Raw genomic sequence first — 27,436 nt, 5'->3', positions numbered from 1 at the left:
GTAGGCCTACGGATATTAAATCTCAAGGAGCAAATCATCTCTATTCAAACAAGCTGGGCCACTATAAGTTTATGTAAAAAGGGTAGATACATAAACTGCAGCCATTTTTGTTCATTAAGAAGTTGAAAATATTTACTTATAGCACGAGGAATACACATAAACGTACAGTCACAACAGTGTAGAGATTTGTGTTCGATTTCATGCTTGTCATTTTCAGAGTTGTATACGGTTTTGCAAAAATAATTCCCTACTTTGAGTTATTTATTGTAAGTGGTCTGGTGGTGGTACAGTGGGTTAACCGTCTGACCTCTAACAGACAGGTTGTTGGTATAAGAGCCTCACCCAGTTGTGAAATTATACAGCCAGCGTGTCCATTGGCAAGACACTTTTACACTGGTAAGAAAATATGGTTGGGTACACTAGAGCATTCACAATAAAACATGTAATTAAATGCCCTGTACCCTGTAAGTGTTTTTAGAATTTTTAAGTCAAATAATCAGGAAGTGAGTGTTGGCATGCTAGTTGAAAGCTGTGAAACTCATATAACTCATCATGGTGAATAATTAGGATGCTCCGAATGAAGTGAGGAATAACTTTGTAACACCGCAAACTGTAGTTCTGTTTTTGACATATTTAAATGTTCTATATTACATACAATGGACTCTCGTGAGTTTTAGTCATGTTATAATGTTGTTACCTCATCAAAAACAAACTCAAAGTTGTGTTTTAGCAGTTTTTTTACCTCTAGTTCAGTAGAGATTGGAAATTCCAGGGCTGAAATCATCCAAATTCAAGTGAAAATGCATGGAGTTTAAAAACACAGTAGAGCTTCTTGTATTACCACATGGCAGAGTGTTTTCTGTTTCAGAGAAGAACTCAGCCTAAATATAGGGTCTGTGTGAATGAAACAAAACACAACTCGAGGTATGTCTCTGAAGAGAAACATTATAACATAGATCAGAAAACAGAGTAATATGGGCCCTTTAAACCTGTAAACATCTGGTACAGCGCTTTTAACATGTCATGATGAATTTTCCTTTAGAAGTGCCCATCTCTCATGAAGTATTTGGATTTGGCGAGCGTGTTTGGAGTGTAATAGCCGAGGTTAAAGTGTTAAGCAGCTTAGAAATGCCAAATGGATTAAGTGTTTTGTTGACACATAGTAAAATAATCTGGTTAGGAAAGACATGACGCACGGCACCAGAGCTCTCTCCCTCTTCACTTTTGGACTTTTGTTGAGCCTTTTCTGTTACGTGCTGTCAGTCGCGGTGTAGATCCGGTGTAGATGCATTTATCGTGAAATCTACAAACACGAAGCATGACCTGGCCAGATATAGGGCACAATGAATGAAGGTTTAATCCCACTGTATAATCCTCCTGGGGATATTGTTTGTTGGTCCTGGGCATGACACTGATAAATATATATATGTATATCTATATCATTTTACATGGAAGAAAGATTGTAGATTATAATTTGAATTACTTTATTAATGTTACATTATTTGAGGAATAAATATGGGAAACTATTGAGACTTCGCTGCTGAAGTCATCAACATTTTCAGGGGGTGTGAGGCTAAGGCTACAACCACATGACACGCTCCTGGATTTTTTTTTTTGCGGGTTGAAAAAGATTCACATCCACACACGTGTCGGATCAATAAATATTCACGTCCAGACAACAACGAAGCACTGAGTGAAAACGATGTAATACATATGCCACACCTGTATGTGGCGCTGTTAACAATGATAATAATATTTAATAATGAATATCTCATCAGCGTTTTTTTTTTTACTTTAAGGTAATTTTAGCCATAAGATTTGGATGAGAATTAGAATAACTTGGTCGATGGCGATGACGGGGTCGCAGCGTTATTGTTTTCCAAAAGCTGTGGTTTGCTTGTCCATACGACAATGCAACACCGGCATTCTCAAATTTCTCCACTTGTTTTTCAAAAAACACCATTTTTACCCACCCAAAACGCCGGCTCCGTGTGGACGAAAGGCCAAAAGAAATACAAACTTCACCATTTCGACCAAAGAACGTTGTCGTGTGGACAGGCCCTATCATGTGGACTCTAAGCACATCTCTGCCTGAAGCTCTGTCTGAAAGTAAATGTAAACTTAATTTCTTTCATTTTCTTGCTTTTGTTGAAAATCCAGTTTGTATTTTCAGACTTATCTTTAACCATTTTATCTGTGTTTGCTAATGTGTGCATGGTGTCATGGTAACTGCTGAACATTAGATACATGTAGAAAAGCACGATATCACTGCAAAGTATAGTAAGTATTATGATGTCTCAAAGTATTGTAAGACATCTCAGCATTGTTAAACAGATGAGAAGGACTCTGGCTCTGTAATATCTACACAGGAGCAGTCTATTGATCGTTCACCCACAAACCAAGGGGTACTGGGTTCATATCTTCCCTGAGTGCAAACTACTGTACTTAACAATACATTTAATCTGCATTGTTGGTGTGGAAAGGCATTTGGTTCTGCTTAGACGAGCAGATGCTGCGTTTGTGTCCTGGGGCAAGACACTTCACCCCTCAGTGTTTTTCTAAAGATAAAAGTTATCAAAACATAAACATTATAAAACCTTCGAATTCGGCAAATGACTGAAACTGGGGAATAACACGGCCGCTCATCCTGTGGGCCGTAGCTCCGCCCCCTGCAACACCTGCGCCATAGTGCGGTGTGCAAAAGTGCAGGTGATGAATGTAACTGGATCTGATTGTCCTACACGTCCCCTCCCTCCGTATACCTGCTGTAGATCTACCTGTGAATGTCAGTTGTTCATAGAGGACACAATGTAAACGTATAGCTTTCCGTTACTGTCCGCGCGAGATCACTGATATTGGGTGTCACAGGAGCGGCAGCTGGGCACCCATGGGTCCTCGCACCATACAATTGTTTATGACTGTAATTATGTGTGTGTGTGTGCATGGTTACAAAGCCTTGTGGGGACATCTTTGGATGGTCAGAAAACTTCTCCTCTGGGGTATAGCTCATTTATAATTTGGGGCTTTAACATTTTTATAATTATAAAGACAATTTTAATTACACAATAAATCACAAACTGTCTAGCTTCATATGAGTGAAATCATCTTCACTGTGACAACCAAGAACTTACAATTACTAATCAGCTACTGTTATTGACATCATTTAGAGTGAAGAAGAGTTTTAAAGGGGCACAAGTGAGACCCTAAAACATGCATACCATCCTCCATACAACTGCACAAGAACTCAGCCTTTTCTTAATAGATAACTTTGTGTTGTTTCTCTTTACCACACCAGCTCTTAGATATTGCCAAATGTGGGTAGAGTAGCCAAAAATGTAATTGTAAGAGCAATGTTATTTCAAAATAATATCACTCAAGCAGAAGTGCAAAGTAGTGGTCCAAGAAATTACAACACAAAAAGGGGAAACAAGAAAATAAATCATAAGTAGCAGAGCAAGAAACAAATCATTTCATCTTGTCAATATAAAGCTTTAGAGATTTTGTAACTAGACTCGCCAGCAATATTTTACTCACATAAAAGTACTGTTATTACAATAAAAATATTACTCAAGTACAAATAAAAGTATGCTGCTACATGATTAAGCTGAAAAGTGCAATTTCTTTAAAAAGTAACTCATGTAAATGTAACTGAGTACCGTCCATCTCTATATCAGGGGTCACCAACCTGTAGCTCGGGAGGCACCAGTAGCTCTCCACCCAGTTCCAAGTAGCTCGCCAAGGGATTTCAGAATTATATATATTGTATAATGAATGTATAATTTTGATGGTGAACTTTGTGCAATAATAGACAGATAAAGGTCTGTGTTTTATAAGCATCTAACTGTACCCCTTCTAAGGCTTTCCAATGCTCAATTTCTTGTGACCACTAAAATAAGTAGCTCTTTGGCATTTTCTTTTTGTAAAGGTAGCTCAACGGAAGAAAAAGGTTGGCGTCCCCTGGTCTATGCATTCAAAATTGTACTTTTTATTCTACTTGTGCATATACAAACCTGTATATTAGTGCCTTATATGGCTTTTACTGTTGTTGCTATCTGAATTATTTGGTACGTTTAACTGTAATAGTGAGCTAGTGTGTCCAACCAACTACTTTCCCTTGTGGATCAATAGTTTGTCTAAGTCTAAGAATAGAAAATTTAAGTTGGGTTAGTGACGTCTATTTTAGATTTGATATAAATATAGGTTCTGAAATGTGCCGGTTTGACACAAAAACCTGACCTGCATGTTGTACTGTGTGTGTGTGAGCGCGCATTTGTCTCTCTATTCCACTGGGGACACACAGCCAGACGCCTCAAGTCTAATATTTCCTCTCTGGAGAACAAACAATGCACCGAGGCTTCTCCTTTCCTCCCTCTTCTTTATCTTTGACTTTCCCTTCTTCTATTTGAATCAGGAGGCTTCAGAGTCTCTCATCCCTCCATCCCTCCCTCCCTCTCTCCTTCTCTCCTCTCCCTTTCTTGTGCTCTCGAGAACAAAGCGTCCGATAGGATCACCCGGGTTGGTTTGGGTTACTGTCCACACACTCTGCTGTTATGTGGGAGCAGGGCCGTGCACAGGGAGCACTACTGTGTCTCTCTATGGAGCAGATGTAGCCCAGTGTGTGAATACAAAACGTCTGCCTCTATCAGAACGGGACAGGTGAGAGGGCGAGGTGGCAGGTGCTCAAAACAATGCTATCTCAAAATCAAAAACGTGTTGTAAATGAAGAGGCACGTACGTTGTATTGAAAAGGATTTATATCATTTAAAAGGAAAAAAAAAAAAAAAAAAAGTTTCATAGGATATTAGTCAAACTGAAGTAGAGCAAAAATAAATGTTATGTTAAATTATTGGTTTTGATTTATTTTGTGCAATAAAAAAAAAAAAAAAATTATGTATTTTTTTAAGTATTTGCATGAAAGTAGTGCTATCACATGTGATGTAAAAAAAAAAAAAAAAAAAAAAAAGCAGCATTGTTTTCATATTTTTCCATATCTTTTCTGGTGTCATCGTGTAAAATGTATAATAATAATAATAATAATAATAATAATAATAATAATAATAATGTTATTATTATTATATTTTTTTATATTATATATATATATATATATATATATATATATATATATATATATATATATATTATTTATTTTTTTTTTTTTAAGGTACACACAAAGTTGATGAAATTTCAAAGGATATTTAAATAGAATAGAGGATAGAGAAAATAGAAATAGAGAAATAGAATAATAAATGTTATGTTAAATGATTGGTTTTGATTTATTTTGTGCAATTAAAAAACTCTACGTATTTTTAAAATTATTTGCATATGAGTAGTGCTACTACATGTGATGGTAAAAAAAAAAACAAAAAAACACATTCATATTCTTCCATATCTTTTCTGGTAAAGAATCCACTAGTTACTTGTCACCATGGAGATGTTATTACTTTCCCTCCAATATCCCAAAGTATTTTTATTAAACATGTCAATCTTCATAGAAACAAGCAGGAGACACCACAAGGGCACTTTACAGGTGAGATCTGTGCAGAGGTGATCACAATCACAGAAAGAATGCATGTTTTTAAAGGCATTTTTGAGCTATAAAAACACAAATAATTGAATAAACATATTTTATAAGTTTAATACCATATTGTGGAACATTACAGGCAATAATAATAATAATAATAATAATTAATTATTATTATTATTATTATTATTATTATTATTATTATTATTGCAAAGTTGATGAAATTTCATAGGATAGTTGTGAAACAGAAGCACAGAAATAGAATAATAAATGTTATGTTAAATTACTGGTTCTGATTTATTTTTTTGCTATAAAAAATATTTATTTTTTAAAATTATTTGCATATGAGCAGTGCTATTACATGTGATGATAAAATTAAAACTTATGGTACATGTGATGGTAAAATTAAAACTTAATTAAACTTTTCAATCTTCATAGAAACAAGCAGGAGATGCCACAAAGACAATTTACAGTTGAGATCTGTGGAGAGGTGATCATACTCACAGAAATAATGCATGTTTTTAAAGGCATTTTTGAGCTTTAAAAACACACATATAACAATAAACATATTTTATATAAGTTTAGTATCATATTGTGGAACATGACAGGCAAAGCAATAGCATCTCCATGGTAGTGGACCTCTAACCTGAAATATTACTCAGTGCACATTTAAGGCCTTATCGTGAAACATTTATTTAAAAAAAAAAAAAAAAAAAAGATTGATTGACTGATTTTATTTTGTTAATGGTCACATTTTTATATAGCACTTTTGCACCATTAGGGAACCACTCCCCCATTCACATTCATACAAAAGTGCACGCAGACAATATGGGGCGCGGCGGGTTAAGTGTCTTGCCTAAGGACATAACAACAGCAGCACCATATACTGTAAATGCTCCATACGGCTTTAACTTTCTATCACAGTGGATTTCTGGCAGTGTGGTGTGCCCCCCTACCTTAGATGTTACACGGTGGGGCTTTAACATTTTTATTAATTTGAAGCACCACTTTTATAGCGCAATAAACCAGCAGTACAATAGTGAGCGCTCTAGCTTGCATTCTCTAAGCAGATAAGTGCGTATACAAATAAAACTATCCAAATGATACCATTGCGTCTCAGTAAACAGTAAATTATCATTCACAGAGAAAGCCCCAGGACGCCGCCTCCAGCAGGAATACACCAACATTACACAATCGCATTAGCATTACCGTCAGAACCTTATGCGGCTTTAAAGTTTTATTTCTAACTAAAAGAAACTGTTTGGGAGAAGCGCTGGGATTTGGATGTGAGAAAAATATGTGGAGATGATCCAGTGGTGTGCTCTGTTATGTTAACCCCATTAGACAATTTACACAAAGCTCTGTTTAGTCTGGGCTCTGCAGGAATGTAATAGAAGTTTAGATGGTATCAGGCTAAAGATGTCCATATGTGAAGGTGTGGTGCTTTTAGGGCTGTGGTGTTTAAGCGCTGAATGAGGGATGAGGAGGGAGGAGATGTCATCTACATCTACACAGTTTCTTAAATAAATATTTCAAATATAACATACATAGCTCTTGCGTTGAATATGTAGTCTTTTATGATGCATTTTGTACTATTCACAAGATAGAGTTCCCAAGTGTGTTTTGGTTTTGTTTTTACTTTCACGCTATTCAATTAACACCACCGATATGAGGAGACGGAGTTATTGTTTATATAGAGGACCCCAGACTAGTGCGCATTATAAGGGGAGCTAATGGGGATCCTAATAAAACAATAAAACAACAATATAAATCCTCAGGTAGAAGCTGTTGTAATAATGAATGAAAAACAAAAACAAAACACACACAGGAACACGCAAACACACACAGGTTGATAAAAGCAGAAGCACAGATTTACATGGGAACAAGAAGGAGGTCAAAAAATAATAGTCAGGTTCACGAAGATGCAAGCCCGCTATCAGCAATGATGCTTTTTGTGTGTGTGTGTGTGTGCCTGTTTTCAGTGCAATAATCACTAGGGCTGGGTATCATCAAGAAGTTGCCGATACGATACATATCTTGATACATACGCCACAATACGATGCATATCTCGATTACACTTTCGATTTGATATGATATATTGCAAATCGATTTGATATGGTTCAATAAAAGATAATGGCTTTTGTTAATAAGTTTTTATTAAACCACTTAATTTGCAAAGTTAATATAAAACACGCATTTTGCTCTTGAAAAAAGTGAAATTGTCAAATTTATTGCATAAACGAGTTTCTTTCCTCTAAACAAGCAACAAAACTGTAGTGCTGTAATGAAATAATTTAGTAAAATATACCCAAAAAATACTCTTGTATATATCGATACAGCAGTCCCCGATATTGATACTGTATCATCACATTAAATGATACGATATTTCGATATTTCAATATTTTTGCACACCCCAATAAACACAAATATATAATAATAATAATGAAAATAATCAAATTATTATTATTATTATTATTATTATTATTGTAGTAGTAGTTAGCATTATTATTATTATTATTATTATTATTATTATTATTATTATTATTAGTAGTAGTAGTAGTAGTAGTAGTAGTAGTAGTAGTAGTAGTATTAATAATAATATCAATAATAATAATAATAATAAATAATAATAATAATAATAATAATAATATAATTATTATTATTATTATTATTATTATTATTATTATTATTATTATTATTATTATTATTAAATATAATAAAATAGTATTATTATTATTGTTATTATTGTTATTATTATTATTATTATTATTATTATTATTATTATTATTATAGTCATAAAAATCATAATTGGGATACAAGCGTACATTCTATGGCTTTAATGCAAACAATTATTTAAATTATGTATTCTAATAGTGCATCTGAAACAAAAAAAATAAAATAAATAAAAATCCATTTATAGACTGTCACCGACTCCAGGAAGAATAGTTAAGTCGGTAAGTAGTAGGTAATGGGGATATAAATAAAAACAAACAAACAAACTGAATTGAATCTATTAAAGTCAAACTAATTTGTAATTCAGTTTACAATAAAACACGTTTTCTGTATGCTGGTATATTTTTATTAACAATATACCAAAATTAAAATTAAAATTAAAATTAAAGCACACACACCTATTTGAGATTGCACTGAATTTCCTCTTAATTTTCCACACACACATTATTTATCAAAGCCAGCAGCTGCAGTGGCAATTAGCCTTAGAAAAGATGACGACTACTCACTTTTAGACATGTGGGTCCTCAGAGCTCTGACATCCACAGAGCTATGGCATTTCATAAAAACACCACCAAACTTAATATAGGAAACACGCACGCTCAGCACTTTGGATTGTACTGTTAATTACTGCATCAGGTCCTCGGTGTACCTCTCTCTATGTGAGTGCCTTCTAAGGGAAATGGAAGACTACTGCTTTATTAAAGATACACCTGTTTACTTCACGCACACGCACTTAAATATTACTGTCATTAATTAACAGTGAAGCAATCAGGGCGAAATAAATAAATAAAAATATGGTAAGGTCTTCGCCAAAACGCATATTATTGTCTCACGTCTTCATTAGGATTATAATGCGTGGTAATAACAAGGTATTTTAGTAGCGTTATGTCAAGAGCTCGTATGATTATAAAAAGTGACATTAAAACCAGACATTTTTAACGATAAAACAACAGGGGACCGCAGTTAGTAGACTGTAACTGTAGTATGATAAGGAGTAAACAGAAAAATAATAAATAATGAAAAAGTAAAATTCAAAAATATGAAATGTCAAATCTACGACGACAAATTTCGCAAAATGTTTGTTACACCATTAGAGAGACAGAGCGTGGTAATAAAGTAACAAAGGAACTAAACATGAATAAGAATCAATTGTCAATATTTATTTTTTTCCCTTGTTTGATGCCGTTATGTAGCGTTTATGCCCGTTCCCGTTTACTTTCTTCAGTGTAATGCCATGTTTATGTAAGTAGTGCGCAGGATAGTCTCTCTGTGTATGTCTCGAAAGTGTCTGCATGCAGGGCGTCCAAACTTTTTTCACCAAGGGAAGCGTAATGAAATATATTCGGAGCAGAGGCCAGAGGCAGGTGTTCAATACAGTGAATTATTCAGATGGGTGCATTTCACATAGTTATGACAGAGCCAATGTACCGTTAATAAAGCTCGGAGCGTCCGTTTTAGGATCGGGTGTCATTGACGTTACGGTGGAATTGCTTTGCAGTTAAAAGTATTTCCTGCGATCTCTGAGCCAATTCAGTTTGGACACCCCTGTATGTAGAGTATATATAGAGTGTAGGGCAATAGGTCCCTTGTTGATGCCCTAAAGTAAAGGATGTAGGCAGTATGATAGATTTATAAAGGATGCCCCGACCATTGTTGTAGTCTGACTTTGTCCCTTGTATACAGAGTAATACATAAGGTGTGGGGTACTTGGATGTACAATTTATGTTACAGTTATGATGTTATTATTATGCTGTTATTATGGATGTATGTATTGTACTATACTGTAATATATTTCCTTTGGTATAATAAAGTATTTCTAATCTAATCTAAAGCCCTATTCGTATGGGATAAGTACAACCTGGGGACGTCTGGTAATTTGCAAATTACCGTCCCACCTCGGTGTTACTTGCAGCACATTCGCACAGGATAAACGAAGACCGTAAATTACTCTTTTTTACTGACAATGACAGAGATTGGAAGCGAAAAGAACGAGGCAAGAACAGAAAGAGACAGAAAAAACAAACACTAAGATGTAGATTCGTACGGGACTAGTATCACCGGAAGTGTGTGTTTGGTGAAATATCGTGAGTAATTTGCAGAGGAATTTTTACTTTACAAATTACAGACATGGGATTAAGATCTCAGGCGTCCTTTCGCAGTTATTACAAATCACCAAAGGTCCACAGGTAAAACTAATCCCGTGCAGATAGGGTTTAAGGTGACGTAGTTACAGATTTATAGATATGCAGATGATGTTCGTACCATTGTCACTGTGTGTGTACACTATATGTAGGTGTACTCGGATGCAGTACTTTATGTGTAAAACTATTTATGTTACTGCTACTATGTTATTATTACGTTATTATTAAGTTTATTAGCACTGCGTGAAATGAATTTCCTTTGGTATAATAAAGTATTTCTAATCTAATCTAAAGCCCTATTCGTACGGGATAAATACAACCTGGGGACGTCCGGTAATTTGCAAATTACCGCGCCACCTCAGTGTTACTTGCACAGGATAACCTAAATCCGTAGATCACTCTTTTTCACTGACATTGACTGAGACTGAAAGCGAAAAGGCAAAACGAGGCAAGAAAAGAAAGAGATAGAAAAGGCAATTACAACAAACACTGAGATGTAGATTCGCACGGGACTAGTATCACCGGAAGTGTGTGTTTGGTGAAATATAGTGAGTAATTTGCGGTGGAATTTTTACTTTACAAATTACAGACGTGGGATTAAGATCTCAGGTGTCCTCTGCAATTATTTCAAATCACCAAAGGTCCACAGGTAAAATTAATCCCGTGCAAATACGGCTTAAGGTGACATAGTTATAGATATATAGATTTATAGATGATGTTCCTACCATTGTCACTGTCAGACTTCTTGTATGTAAACTATATGAAGGTGTACTTGGAAGCAGTAGTGTATGTGCAAAACTATTTATGTTACTGCTATTATGTTATTATTATGTTACTACCAAGTTTATTAGTACTACGTGAAATGAATTTCCTTTGGTATAATAAAGTATTTCTAATCTAATCTAATTTAAAGCCCTATTTGTATGGGATAAATACAACCTGGGGACGGCAGGTAATTTGCAAATTACCAGACCCACCTCGGTGTTACTTGCACAAAATAAACAAAGTCAGTAAATTACTCTTTTTTACTGGCATTGACTGAGACTGAAAGCGAAAAGAACATGGCAAGAAAGAGATAGAAAAGGCGTGCAATTTCAACAAACTCTGAGATGCAGATTAACGGGACTAGTATCACCGGAAGTGTGTGTTTGGCAGAATATAGTAGGTCATTTGCGGCGGAATTTTTACTTTACAAATTACAGACATGGCGCATTTGCAAGGGATTAAGATCTCAGGTGTCCTCCGCAGTTATTACAAATCACCAAAGGTCCACAGGTAAAACTAATCCCGCGCAAATAGATCTTAAGTTGACATAGATATAGATTTATAGATATGTAGATGATGTTCCTACCATTGTCGCTGTCAGACTTGTTCTCTTGTACGCAGAATATATGTAGGGTGTAGTACTTGGATGCAGTAGTGTATGTGAGATAAGGCAACATAAATAGATCTTTTTCCTACCATTGTCGCTGTCCGACTTGTTCTCGTGCTCGGTGTCGGTGAGGGTGAGCACGGAGTTGGAGCGGCTGGACAGACAGGAGCTGCGTCCGGAGGTCTTGCCCAGGCCCCCGCGCCCCCACAGCCTCATGGCCCTCTCCGGAGACATCACTGCCCCGCTGTCGGGCTCCACGTCCGGACACGTGCCCACCGAGAAGCCCCTGTGAGGAAGGCCCATCTCCGAGCAGAAGGCCAGGCCCCGGCGAGGAGGAGGAGGCTCACAGATGCCCAGCTGACGAAGGCTGAAGTGCTGACCTGAATGACACAAGACATAAAACAGATCAACAACAATCAAACTTTTATTACTAATACTACCACAACTATTACTAACACTTACTACTTACTATTACTAATAACACTAATGCTAATGCAGCTATTACCACTAATACTACCACAACTACACGTACTATCTTACTATTATCTTACTACTATTACTATTACCTCTGTGTACTATTAACACTCACCTGCAAAATATATAAGTAATGATAACTATTAATACTGCTGATACTACAACTACTACTACAATTACTACTACCACTAGTACTTATACTAAAAATACAGATACTATAGACACTGAAAAAAAATAAAAATACACACATACACATGCACACAAACAAAATAGGGACATCATATATTACTACTACTACTACTACTATTACTACCACTGCTACTACTACAAATACTAGTCCATACTAATACAAATGCTGCTGCTACTACTACTACTACTACTACTACAACTTCTACAGATACTACAACTACATATACTGCAGATACTGAAAGAAAAAAAATACACACATACATACACACACACCCAAACAAAATAGGGACATCATATATTGCTACTACTACTACTACTACTACTACTACTACTACTACTACTACTACTACTACTACTACAACAACTACTACTACTACTACTACTACTACATACTACTACAACTACACTACTACACTACTACTACTACAACTACTACTACTAACTACTACTATAACTACTACTACTACTACTACTACTACTACTACTACTACTACTACTACTACTACTACTACTACTACAACTACTACTACTACAACTACAACTACAATTACAACAACAACAACTACTACTACTACTACTACTACTACTATTACTACTACTATAACTACTACTACTACTACTACTACTACTACTACTACTACTACTACTACTACTACTACTACTACTACTACTACTACTACTACTACTACTACTACTGCTACTACTACTACTACTACAACATACTAATACTAATGCTGCTGCAACTATTACTACTACTACTCCTACATACTAATACTCTAATGCCGCTGCTACTACTGCTACTGCTGCTACTGCTGCTGCTGCTGCTGCTGCTGCTGCTGCTGCTACTACTACTACTACTACTACTACTACTACTACTACTACATACTAATACTAATGCTGCTTCTACTATATTATTACTATGACGCCTCAACGTTCACCTATAAAATATATAAGCGATGCAAAATATCATTACTGCTACTACCACTAGTACTTCCACTGCTACCATAGATTAAATGTACAATCCTAGACATGCAAAATGCAAATTATACAAAAATTACAAATTAAAATTGGACATGACTGATGGAATGTTAGCACGCTACAACTAATATAACTAGATAGGAATCTGTAAAAGTAACTCCACTTGACATCATGTAGAAAATATTCAAATTAGATAAAATAACATCAAAAATAATATCTGTAAATGATAGATAGTGAAAGTAAACTCCATCACTTTTAGGTGTAAACATAAAAGTGATGGAGTGTGTTCCTCAGGCAGGTGCTGATCAGTGCGTTGCTCTGAGGTCTCATTACAAGTGAGTGACAGATTACAGAGCTGTAGGCCAGCCTATTATTAAAACTACAGCACCATTATTTACAAAGACCAATCAGGCAACGTCTATTTAATTATGTTAATGGCCTCATATTACGATATTTTCTGGTCTATGTTACAATGTTTCTTCATCAAAAACATACCTGGAGTTGTGTTTTGTTTCATTCACATGGTTAACACTGCATTTTTAGGCCTTCTCTTAAACGGAAAACACTTCACCTTGATGATGTTATGTTGTAATACAGGAAGTGCTCCACTGTGTTTTGAAACTCCAAACATCTTCACTAGAATCATTTGGATGATTTAGCCCTCAAATATCCAGTTTCTGCTGAACAAAATTTAAAAGTTTACCGTTAACTCGAAAAACTAACATTTCATAACATCACAAGGTGGAACAGAGCATTACTCAAACATGTAAATGAAACAAAACACAACTCTAAGTCTGTTTTTGAGGAGGAAACTACATTTTAACATGGCTTAAACTTCAAAAAAGTGCCTACTAAAAATACTTCAACAGCTATCCTTATATTTCTGAAAGAATCAAACTAAATGTATTGAATGAAACAAATATTTTGCTGTATTGTTATATTTATATGACCAAAGAAAACAATAATAATTCTATGTTCAGAAATGATGAATTATTGTTGTTTTAATATAACATTTATTTCATTAGTTTGAAATGTCACTCAAAAGGAATTTGAAATACAAAAATGTCATTTGAAATTGTCACTAATATATTTTCAAATTAATGAGAGGAAAAATAATGTTCATTAAAAATACCTTCATTCATCTTTGATCGGCAAATAATTAAAAAATAATGTTTAAAAAGGCTTAGTTAATGAGTTAATTAATGGTACAACAATAGATAACGAGAGCTGCGTTCAATTAAAAGTTGTATTAATTTTAATGAGCTTCATTAGGGCGGCAAAGAAAAGATGATGGAGTAATTATGATTTTTTTTTTTATTTCTCAAATATTGACTTGCTGCTAATTGGCACCAAAGAACGACGTCGGCAACAAAATGTCAAAATTGTAGAAAACATTTTTATGATTACTTTACATTTTTATTATTACTAAGGCTTTGGTATTCAAACATGTCAGGTCCAAAACGAAATTTCTTCGAAAAACAAAAGTGGCACAAGTGAAGGATTTTGTACATCCTTGAAATAAGAGACGTATGGCCTTTAGTGAATGTTCAAATTAGGGATGGGCATGATTAGTCGATTACTCGATAATTGATCATTAAGAATTTCGTCGATCACGTTCATTTTTAATCGACACTTTTCATTTTTTCCCGGAGATGTCAGTTTTCCATGTCCTGTTCTGGCCGTCTGTTTTTTTTTTTTTTTTTTTATAAAGTGATGCAAATGTCCGGGTTTTCATGACCTTTCACTGGGCCATTAAACTGAGCGGCTCTTGTAGCTCTCTGTGCACTCAGAGGGAGCGAGCAGACACAAACAGTCGGTCAGCTTGCAACACGCCGTAGCACAAATACGCATTTAATGATGACTTGTACAAGAAATTCCCCACTTTCCGCCTCGGTCGAGACAAGTGGCAGGCCATGTGCACAGTGTACAAAGCAGCACATATGTTTCAGTGTCCAGTGGTGGTGCCAGGGACCTCAAAGCACCAGGACACAGCTTTGCCAGGTGAGAGTATCTCAATGTCGATGACGAGGCCCCACCTCCCACCCCCCCCTAACAGTGTTCGCAAATATGGTCACCCTGTCCTATATTCCACTGAGTCATGTCCTTTAGTCCGACAGAAGTTGACTGCATCAGCGCACAAGAGCCGTTTTTTTCTTAGTTTATGCAAATTAACCATGTGGTTTTAGCACAAAGCTGCATTAAACACATTATAATCTCAAATGGGCTGATGTCATAAAGTTGAATTTATTTATGCAGATTAGTAGTGCAGATAGTAATAATAATGATGATCATTTTAATATAAAAACTTTAATGATTAATTGATAATCTATCGTTAATTCTCCCAACGATCGACTAAGAAAATTTAATCGAATGCCCATCCCTAGTTCAAATGTTCAACAAAATAATTTAAAAATGGGGTAACTGGGGCAAGGTAAAAACAAAATAATAAATTTTAAAAATCATACAAAAGAGAAAAGCAAAAGGTGGTTCACATAATAACCATATAGTGATTTGTATAAGAAGGTTTTTCACAATTGTTTTAAAATATTGAGATAGTTTTTGCTCAGTAACTGAAAGAGAGTTTTTTGAGATAGTAAAGCACGAAACAATAACATAAAAAAATAATAGTACTTTTGGTTGTCAGCTGTGAAAACCTTTATAGAAATGATAAATTCTGTATAGGAAAAATCCATAATTCTAACTCATCTTCTGCAATAACACTTCAGAGGCTGAGGCCGCGTTCTTACGAGCACACATGAAACAACTGGGAGTATGGAACCACTGTGGAACCAAACCTGGACTAAGGACTAAACCAGGACTAGACCAAGACTAAACCAAGACTAAATGAGGACTAAAGAACTAGACAAAACCAGGACTAGACCAAGACTAAACGAGGACTAAAACACAAGACTAAACCAGGACTAGACCAAGACTAAACCAGGACTAAACCAGGACTAAAGAACTAGACTAAACCAGGACTAGACCAAGACTAAACAAGGACTAAAGAACTAGACTAAACCAGGACTAGACCAAGACTAAACAAGGACTAAAGAACTAGACTAAACAGACTAGACCAAGACTAAACCAGGACTAAAGAACTAGACTAAACCAGGACTAGACCAAGACTAAACGAGGACTAAAGAACTAGACTAAACCAGGACTAGACCAAGACTAAACCAGGACTAAAGAACTAGACTAAACCAGGACTAGACCAAGACTAACCAAGGACTAAAGAACTAGACTAAACAAGGACTAAAGAACTAGACTAAACCAGGACTAGACCAAGACTAAACCAGGACTAAACCAGGACTAAACGAGGAGCAAAGAACTAGACTAAACCAGGACTAGTCCAAGACTAAACCAGGACTAGTCCAAGACTAAACCAGGACTAAACCAGGACTAAAGAACTAGACTAAACCAGGACTAGACCAAGACTAAACCAGGACTAAAGAACTAGACTAAACCAGGACTAGACCAAGACTAAACAAGGACTAAAAAACTAGACTAAACCAGGACTAAACCAGGACTAGACCAAGAATAACCAAGGACTAAATGAGCACTAAAGAATTAGACTAAACCAGGACTAGCCCAGGACCCAATCAGGAGCACTGAGTGAACCGTTACGCAATAAAAGACAAAAAGTCCAGTTCTCTGTAGGCCCAGACCGGCGCTCTTTGTGAGGGCTGTGACAGAACGAGGCTCAAGAGAACACAAATCCTGCCAACTCAACACAACTATATGTGAATACTGTATTAAGTCAAATAGATCCTTGTATGTCTGCAGCTGTGTGCTTGCTGCTTCTACATTTATAATCGTACATCGTTGTTGTGAGGAAAGGCCTTGTAAGGAAAATTTCCACTAAAACAAGAAATGCTAATGGTTTAAAACTAGATACTCATTTGAACAAGCATCGATACTAATACAGTCATATTAACGGGACAGAAATGAACCTTTCCTGAATAGTTTTAGAACGATCTTGAGCTGTATCAGAAGAAGTATAAGATCACATCAACTATTATACGCCCATGGACCACTACGGAACATACCTGGACGAAAATCACATTCTAATTTCTCAATAAAGAGTGTTTTTATCTTCATTGCACTACTGAGTATCGATTATTAGTGATGTAACAATAACCAAAATATTGTTCTCACAATAATATCATGGACCATCACAATATATATCGAATTAATTAAGTCTCTTTGCTTTAATTAAGAGTTATAGAGCATGGTATCCCAGGTTTGACTACCTCAAATTTAAGACTTTTTAAAGACCTTTTTAAGACCACTTAACTGAAAATTAAGACCAACATTGCACCCATTACGCGGGCAAAACCCCCAGATTCAGTTCTAATAATGACCAACCAACTACTATATCTAGAATCTAAGAGCCACTGTGGATTAAACCTCCATTTCCCCATGATCCAATCAACATCTTCCTCCACTGTACTGATTGTTTACCCATTGCTGCCGGTGCCAGAAACCAAAGTATCGTGTGTGCATAATCCAAATTAGACGTTCATTCACGTTACACGATTTCACGTTGTTGTTTTTTTCCTCCCTCCATTTAACATCACAGTGCAGCCCAGTTGAGTTTACAAAACAAATAGGTTAATGAAATTTAAGACCTTTGTGAAAAAAAATAAGACTTGGACGAGATAATTTAAGGCCTTAATTTAGGAACATGAAATTTAAGACCTTTTTAAGACGTTTGAGACCCTGCAGCTACCCTGAGGAGCAGCAATAACTAAAAATAAGACAGAGGGAACTACATAGACAGTGATATTTTGCTCTATTTCAGCATAAACTACATGAAGAAATAATAGTTCTAAACACTTTTAAGTCTTAGTTCTTTGGATTAAGTCTTGTCAAGGCATTTTAGGAGAAAAAATTTGCATATTTATAGTTTTAGCTGTTCAGCCTCCACAACATATCACATCACAAATATCGTACCGTGTGATGTATATTGTGAAAATATCATACCGAAAGATTTGGATATTGTTACATCCCTAATCATGAGCGTCCCCACCATATTGTGAGCTTTCCCACGATATCGCAATAAATATCGTACCATGAGGTTCATACTGTGATGAGATCGTATCGTGAGACTTGGATATCGTTACACACCTATCGATTCTATTCCTTGGTTTGAGAATCGTGATTAGGCGATGACAGTAATCTCAACTAAAAACTGTCACAGCAAAAACATAATAAACACTGTTCATATTGTATTTATTTGGAAAAATAGATATAAAAGAAATAGAAATATAAAAGATATAAAAAAAGAAATATAATGCTAATGTAATAATGTTATATTTCTTCCATGTCTTGACTGTTTCTCACCTGGTCTGGTGTATTCGTCCTGGTCGTGGCGCACCATTTCTTTGTGTCCTTTGGTTGTTCCGTACAGTAACCTGACACACAACAAGACACAAATATTTAATGTTCCGTTCACGAATTTGCACATCCGACTCTATTACATTTTTTCCCCAGAAATTTGAACTTATTATGAGTCCATGAATAACTAAATTGTATGCGTAACCGTGACTTTCAATCTTTTAACTTTAAATCAATAAAATAAAGCATAATGAATAATTGTGAAAAGGTAACATTTGTGTTTCCATGTAGTTGCTCTACCATATGGTGAAAGCAGATCTTAGGGTCAAAATGAGTCTGTATGGTGTCGGCTGTCTACTTTTAATTATAAGGTGTTTTATTTCCAGTGAATCAGGAAGTGTGTGTTAGAATGCTAGTTGTTGTTTACATGAACGTGATGTCAGAACTCCGGTCCGGCTTCTGAAATTTGTGACAAGCACTTGAGTGAGTAATCCGTAATAATACTTTTGGACCACTTAAAATCGATGAGTTGTGTTTGTCACATGTTCAAGAAGACAGTGAAAATAAGTTAGAGCAGATATATAAAAAATTTTTGCATGTAAAAGATGAGACGATGAAATGAATGCATGTTCCTGCGAAGTGCCGAGTGTGAAACCTGGTCTGGTCCTGGTGCTGGTCGAAGGCCTTGAGCGTCTCGCTGGAGGAGTAGGACTTTTGTGTGGGGACGCGGAGTCCCTGAGAGCTCAGAACACAATCCTCACTGTCCCCAGAAGAACCTAGACACACACAAACACACTTGTTGATTTATACATTTATTTACTTTCTGTGTCTTATTTGAAATGACTAGGCCTGGGTCATGATAAATACAATAAATGTGGACTTCAATATTTGATGGATGAGATTTTTTTGGAGTAAATATTTATCTTTTGCACATTTTCTTTGCACGACTTGGACATTTGTGGTTGAATAAATAACTTCTATGACAAATAATAACTAAGTAAATAATAACTAAGTACTAAAGTGTTGCATGCTGCTGTTTCTTCTTTTGTTGAAATTTTTTTGTGGCATAAATCTTGTCTTCGGTTTTGGTGTTAGTGACATAGATTAGTTTCAGTGTTATCATCTCTAATTACTTGTAAAAATATAAAGATAAATATGGAGTAAGAAAGCTTTCAGAAATATTCATGCGCATAGAAGAGAAATCTGTGCGCATTTGGGAAATCCGTGCATATTTGTCTGTAGTTGAGCATAAAATAAATATTCGTAAACTCTCGAATGAGTCCAGTCGTACATAAAATATATTGTGTGTATTTTATCCATCAGAATATGAATTGAAAAGTTATGATGTCAAGAATTACAATCACAAAATGAAAATTTACAATTACGCTTTCTTCAGTGTGAATGCGAATTCACAGACGCGACTTTACTGTCAAAAATACATCATCACTTCACAGACATTATTTATTAGTCCTGGTGTAATCCGGGTTTGGTCCATATGCGCTGCAAAAGTCTCGATCGCGTCTGTGAATTCGCAATCGTACTTAATAAAGCGTATTCGTAAATTTTCATTTTATGATTATAATTCTTGATGTCGTAACTTTTCAGTTCATATTCTGATGGATTAAATACACGCGACACGTTTTATTTACGACTGGACTCATTCAAGAGTTTATGAATATTTATTTTATGCTCAACTACAGACAAATATACACCGATTTCTATTCTATGCACACAAATATTTCTGAAAACTTTCTTACTCCATAGCACTAGTACACACAAATACACATATTTTCCCACTACTACAGACACGTTTCCAGAATCTTGTGATATCTGTGTTGTCTGCAGTTGTCCACCAGTTGCAGAACAAATTTTAGGACATTTTGCAATCCGCACTGCAATACCAACGTGACACGGTTTGAGATGGGCTGAAAGTATTACAAGAAGACAGTTCCTCTGACCCCGCCCTGGTGGTAGTTTATCGAGCAGAAGAAACATCGCTCGAGATCAAGACTGCGCATGCTTAAGTTGTAGCAGAGGAGTAATGGCACAACAAGGAGCTACAACAGCGACCAACAAGTGGGTCAATTAAAATGTATTGTAAAAATGTCTTGTCTTGCCACATTCAATTCGGGAACTGAACACTGCTGTGTAATACTGTGCAGAAATCCCTCCTCTGAACGGGAAATTGCACCTATATCTTAGTAGATAACAGAGTAGAGCCAGTTGGCAAACATCAGACGTAACGTTATCCCAGGGTTAATTAACAAATATCAGCGTTCTCTGCATGTTTAGATTAAAACATTCACGACTACAGACACAGCGAGCAGCAAGAAAAGCAGCTGAGATGAAGGTTAAGACTGACTGAAAGCGTAATCGTAAATTTTCATTTCGTGATTGTAATTCTTGATGTCATAACTTTTCAATTCGCATTCTGATGAATAAAATACACACAATACATTTTATGTACGACTGGACTCATTCCAGAGTTTACAAATATTTATTTTATGGGCATCTACAGCCAAATATGCACGGATTTCTATTCTATATTTCTATATATATTTCTGAAAGCTTTCTTACTCCATAGATAAATATATCAAACTTTAAAATGTCTTAGCACGACAGGCCGAGCTATTCCAGGGTTTTCTCATGTCAAAAATGTTACACAGCAAAATGTTAATATCTGATTTTATGTGACTTCATTTCAGAATATAAGAGCCTTATTTGAATATAATTAATAGTTCCATTAAATTTACTTTTAAGCGCAGCGGGACAAGCTCCCCACACACACATAACTTCATTCTCTGCATTAACAGGGCTACACACTGCACAGCCACACTTCTTTGTTCACGGAGCGACCGGGGAGGACAGCGAGAGAACAGGAGAGGAGGGGGGAGTCGCCTTTTTCCTCTCGCAGATCAGAATGAGCAGAAAAGTTCCATGCTACAAATCAAACTGTAGTCCGCGCGGCTCTGGCTCCTCTCTCGTTTAGTCAGACCATAAAAAAACATCGTGACTGGAGCACACTTTAAGCACGTTTTCAGTGGTTTTTGTTATTTTTCTTTGGAATGAACAGAGGCTTAAGATACATTCCAGGATGTACAACTATATTTATTTATTGGAGAAACCCCCCTAAAAAAAAAATCACAAATGATACCTCAATTATAGACATGTATTTCATTTACCCAAGACTAGAGGCTTAAACAAGGATGTGATGTCATCAGTACACAGCGGTACACATGGACGCTCTGACTCATCCCCCACCTGCCGCACAACACTTGAATACATTTACTTACTCATGCGCAGTATAAATAGATACAGAAGCGACGGAACATTCTTCCATCTTAATCTGGTATTTCACTTCTTCCTGTGAAACTTCCTATGATGGATGAGTCATTTGTCAAAAAAATAAAAATAAAAAAACACAACATGCGACTTTCATGATTTTTTTTTGTTTTTTTCTTGTTTGCTTTTCACCTGTGTTTCAGAGATAAAGTCGTGTGTCTGTGTGTGTGTGTGTGTGAGAGAAGTTGCGATTGAGATTTTTTTTTTTTTTTTGTCTAATTTACAAAGATAACTGTATACAAAGTAGAGGTGAGTGTCTCAATTGATTATAAAATACTGCAAAAAAATGTAAAATAAATATCTTACTATTATTTAGTTTTATTTTTTAAGATGATTGTCTATATCAGACACGTCAAACTCAGGCACGGGGGCCAAATTTGGCCCATAATATAATTATATTTGGCCCACGAGATCATATCAAATATGTATTAGAGCTGGCCCGTCCGCTACAGATGATTTAAAATTATGTTATTAATTTATATTATGCTCGTTTTGGATTCAATATTTAACAATGTTTCAAAGGTTTAACATTATATATCTCAAAAGAAGAGAAAACATGCAGATGTTGTTGAAATTTTTCAGTAAATATTTAGTTTGACCCACAACTTAGTCCCAGTTTTTAATTTGGTCCTCTGTGAATTTGAGTTTGACACTCCTGCTCTATATATTCCAATATTTCCTATGCTCCTAATATAACCAGACTAAACTGTAAAAGACCTGTTAACGAAATTATATTCTAATACTTTAACAATTTGGTATTAACAGTGAGGTTTAGGGCTGCTCGATTATGGAAAAAAAATCATGATCACGATTATTTTGGTCAATATTGAAATTACGATTATTCAAACAATTATTTTTTTAGTTACACAATGCATTTATTCAGCATTTCTCTCTCAAAAAATACAGTTTATTATTGATAATTTATGCAAAACTTTCAGATTGAGAATAAAACATAAAATGAATACAATATACTGTCCTGCTCACTCTGTCCTCCTGACATCAACTTCACTGGTTATGATTTATCTTTAAATGCATTCATCTCAGTTTTCCTGAATATCTCAAACAGTATTTAATTCCATTCAGATCCTCTTACAGTTTACGTAATGCAGATCAGATATTTTTTGTTGTCCCAAGAGTCAAAAAACAAATAGGAAAACTCTCATTTAAATATAAAGCCCCTCTGATTGGAACTGTCTTCCCTCATCGATTCGTGCATTAACCTCTGTCCCGTCATTTAAAAATGCTCTGGTGCAATATTTACAGAACCCATGTCATTGTTTTTGTTGAATTTTGTTGTGCATTTTGTTGTTTTTGGTGATTATCTTTGAACCCTGCCTTATTTTTTTTGCTCAATTTGATTTATTATGTGTCAAAGTGTGAGTGAGTGTGTGTGTGGTTGTGTTGATTTTGTTGTTTTGATGCTTATTTGAATGTATGTATCCTACTGTCTGCCCTACTCTATCTGTCTTTTGTTGTTGTAATTATGAGGACCCCGTCGAAAACGAGATGGCGAGACATCTCAAGGGGCTTATCCTCCAAATAAATTCAAATTCAAATACTTGAACATGAAATAAGGCATAGAAAATCATAAATATATCCAAAATAAACTATATATACAGCTATTTTACAATCTCTACATTTAAAACATAAAATAAATATACTTGTTTATATAAAATATCCCCCCAAAAAACTTTAAGCTTTAAATAGTTTCAACTCGATTATATGAGTTTGGAGATCGTTTGACACAAAAATCGAAATCGCGACCAAAATTCAGTTAATAGCACAGCCGTAGTGAGGGGCATTCTTACTTTTATAGGAGTACATTTCTGTAATTTATTCAGTAGTCACACATGATTGTTCTGTCCAAAATTCAAAAAGGACCATTACTTATCCTAACAACACTGGGGATCGCCGCTATAAAATCTACAGACATTAGTTCGTCACACCCTTTTGCTTGTAACACCATGAATAAGAGGCAACTGTCCAAAACTAAAGACTGCCTAAAAGCTTACGGATGCAGAACATCATTTTTGGGCTTGTCTTCATAAAACAACAGAACAGAGCAGGTGATCAGCACTGCCTCATTTGACTTGAGCCTCACTCATGTCCCGCACCGTCGAAATGCACCCAACCACAACCGCAGAGCACCCACAGCACCCTCACCGCGCCTGACGTTTGACCCCTGTAACCCCGCTCACGGACTCTTTAGAGAGAATGATCTGTGCTGCGGAGCTCAGTGGCCCTGATCACCACCAGATGTGCTGCCCAGCCAAAGCCACTGCAACTGAAAAATGTGTTTTAAATGGCACGGCCCAGGCCTTAGAAACGAGACGTGACAAATGGGAGTGAGCTGCACTGGATTTGAAGAACACATTGAAAAAAAATATGTTTTTTCTTGGTAAAAACATATCTTAAAAAAAAAAAAAAAGTTATTATTTTATTTGATTTGAAATGTCCCAGATTGGTGAAGTCATAGGCAGAGACCCTGCATAATTTTAAAACCATAAATCATATTCATCAGTTTTTAATGGCGGGTCATCCTCAATAATACATCTCGATTAAATAAGGGTAATTCTCCCCCAACTCAACAGTGCAGGGCCGCTCCTTGTCCTTTCATTTATTTATTTATTTATTTGCTGTCTCTCCATTGTAGGGAAAGCAGTTGCCTATATTTTGTTTTATTATTTTTTTTAATTTTTTTTTCTCACCAGTGTAGGGCCCATATTTGTCCTTTGTTTATTATTTTATTGTTTATTATTATCCTTGTATTATTATTTTTTTTATTTGCATTTAATTTCTATTTTTATTTGCATTTAATTTATTTTTATATTTATATATTTTATTTTATTTTTTTCTTCTTTTCTCTTGTTTTATTATATTTTTTTTACACTGCATTTATATTTGCATTTACATTTAATTTATTTTTACTCATATTTATTTTTTATTTATTTATTTTCTCACTACATGGTACTTTCCTCTTTTTCTTTTCTTTTTTTTAAATTTTTTTTTTATACATTAATAATGATATTTTTTACGTACATTTAATTAATTGTTACACTTACTTATTTGCACATATTTATTTCTTGCATTTATTTTCTAACCAGTGTAGTTGTCCTCATTTTATTTTTTATTTTTTTATTTATATTTGTATTTATATTTAATAAATTTTTACATTTTATATTTATTTGTATGAGGTTATTTGTTGTATTTGTGTCCTCACCGGTGTAGGGCCCGTGGCTGTCCTTGCGGCCTTTGGTGAGTGAGCAGTAGGGCCTGCGCTCCTTCACTTCCATGATGCTGCGGCTGGTGCTTCGGCTGAACATAGAGGCATGCTGGGCAGCCACATACACAGAGAGACGTCCCGGGGCAGCTCGGCACGATGGCGGGGAGGGGCAAGAGGGATGACCTGGGGAGACACACAGAAAATAAGGTTAAGATACACTTCATTGTCTCAGTAACATTTGACGCATGCTTCGCGTGCAGTGAGTGGGGATCATAAATCTGTGTATCATTCGTTCATTTGTTTTTCAATATAAAACCAAAAATAAGAAAATGAAAAAAATAACTGTTTTCGTCATTATTTGTCTCCAAAACCCAAATGAAAAAAAAAACGGATAACGATAATGGATAATTCCCATTTTTGTGACTTAAACTGCGATGCCAGACGTTTGTGCCGCATACGGACTGAACCAGGACTGAACCAGGACTGAACCAGGACTAAACCGTTTTCAGTCCCGGTCTCAGTCCCGGTCTCAGTCCCGGTCTCAGTTCTAGTCCTGTTCCTGGTCTCAGTCCTGGCCTCACTCCCGGTGTGGTTCCAGTCTGGTCGAACCTGGTTTAGTCCTGTTCCGTCCATATGGGGCGCAAAAGTCTGGCAGCACAGTTTAAGTCATGGTTTAAACACAAAATCGAAAACTGAAAAAAAAAAAAGAAATGTTATCCATTTTTTCACTTTGTTTTTGACAGAGATTGAGACAAATAATGAAGAAAACTGTTTTTTTTTTTTTCTTATTCTTGGCTTTATATTGAAAAATGAATGAACGAATGATACAGGGATTACCATAGACTGTGTAAAGAAGTGGATTGAGCAACTGTGCGTCACCCATAATGCTCCTCTCCCGTCAATCGAATCTCACGATGTTAGCAGTTATACGAACAAATTTGGAACCAGACTCCATATTAGGAATAGGATTTTTTAAATGGACAAAATAGCAAAATAAAACCATCAGGATCATGTACAGCGGGTTAATACGAACATATGAACAAGAGGATATTCCATTTTAAGTCAATGGGAGCCAGGGTCATTTATATGTACAATCTATGCCAGGAACCCATCCGTCTCCAGATCTTGGCCTTTTTGAGTTGCAGTACTATTAATGAAGTTTGTTATGCCAAAAATGTAACTCAAAATACACAACAAATCATGAACGTGTCAGTTGATATGACTTGACCTCAGAACAGCAATCATTATTTGAATAAAATGTATTTTTATTTTCTAATTTGTAAAATGATTTCACTTATTTAAAGCTATTTCTTATTATTTCCAAGGTATTATTTCAAACAAGTTGTTAATCAGAGTAATAACGAAACAATTATCTGCAACTATTGCTACTACAACTCTACCTCCTAAACTGCCACTACTACTGATACTACTTCTACTACTACTGCGAGTGAATATACAGTATATGGTACAGAAGAGGTCTACTGAATATAGAAATATGCTGAGGTTAGATCCACAGGAAACAGGAGGCCTAGAGGAAGACCAGACATCTATGGCTATATTTAAAAATGTCATGGAGTTTGCGTGAAGTAGAGTATTACTTCTTGTTTATCACCAAATCCTTTCAAACTACTTACAGGGTCTGTATCTGCCACACAAGACCCATTGAACTGAAATTCCAAATATAGTTGAAGTCTTGGGTGCGTGAAAATATGGTGTCAGGGAAATATCGATGTGCTACTTGTAAACCATTAGTGAGTGCAGAACAAGAGGAAGCAAAGTGAAAGACCTTTAGAAAGATATGTTATTTTAGATTATACTTAAAGGTTGTATGGAGGATTTTTTTTAATATTTTTTCAAATTGTCAATGAAAGTTCAAAATAGAATTATAAAGAAGAAGCAGCCTTGTAATTATGATGACCAAAAAAAAAAAAAAAAGAATGAAAATCCATCAACTGTGGACGTAGTGAGGGCAGATAAACATCAGCCAATAGATAACAAGGCTACCTCTTTATCTATTGGCTGTTAGGTTGTCAGTCAAATTCCCGACGTTTCTAGCGTCGCTGACTTGCCGACGCGCTGGGATTGTGTGGTTTATGTTCGTGGTTCATGTTTAGCGGTTCTTGGCG

General features: G+C 35.6%; 1 protein-coding gene across 6 annotated transcripts in view; it reads right to left on the bottom strand.

The window, feature by feature from the left end:
* Window positions 1-25,380, bottom strand: part of LOC110167606 (teneurin-3-like) — a 595,717-nt gene extending 570,337 nt beyond the window's left edge. For 4 of the 6 annotated variants that reach the window (XM_055158090.1, XM_055158089.1, XM_055158088.1 and 1 more), the window contains exons 1-4: window positions 25,308-25,380; window positions 19,401-19,521; window positions 18,752-18,822; window positions 11,857-12,147 (exon numbers count right to left, since the gene is read on the bottom strand). In XM_055158090.1, coding sequence (XP_055014065.1) covers window positions 11,857-12,147; window positions 18,752-18,822; window positions 19,401-19,521; window positions 25,308-25,380 — 556 coding nt within the window. The remainder of the gene's footprint in view (window positions 1-11,856; window positions 12,148-18,751; window positions 18,823-19,400; window positions 19,522-25,307) is intronic. The other 2 variants (XM_055158092.1, XM_055158091.1) reach the window with 1 other exon arrangement.
* Window positions 25,381-27,436: the final 2,056 nt, after the last annotated feature.

Source organism: Boleophthalmus pectinirostris, unplaced genomic scaffold, assembly GCF_026225935.1.
Source record: "Boleophthalmus pectinirostris isolate CB_2022bp ecotype Guang Dong unplaced genomic scaffold, ASM2622593v1 HiC_scaffold_22, whole genome shotgun sequence".
NCBI lineage: Eukaryota > Metazoa > Chordata > Actinopteri > Gobiiformes > Gobiidae > Boleophthalmus > Boleophthalmus pectinirostris.
Note: the sequence above shows the minus strand (reverse complement) of the source record. Positions and strands in the feature narration are given on the sequence as shown.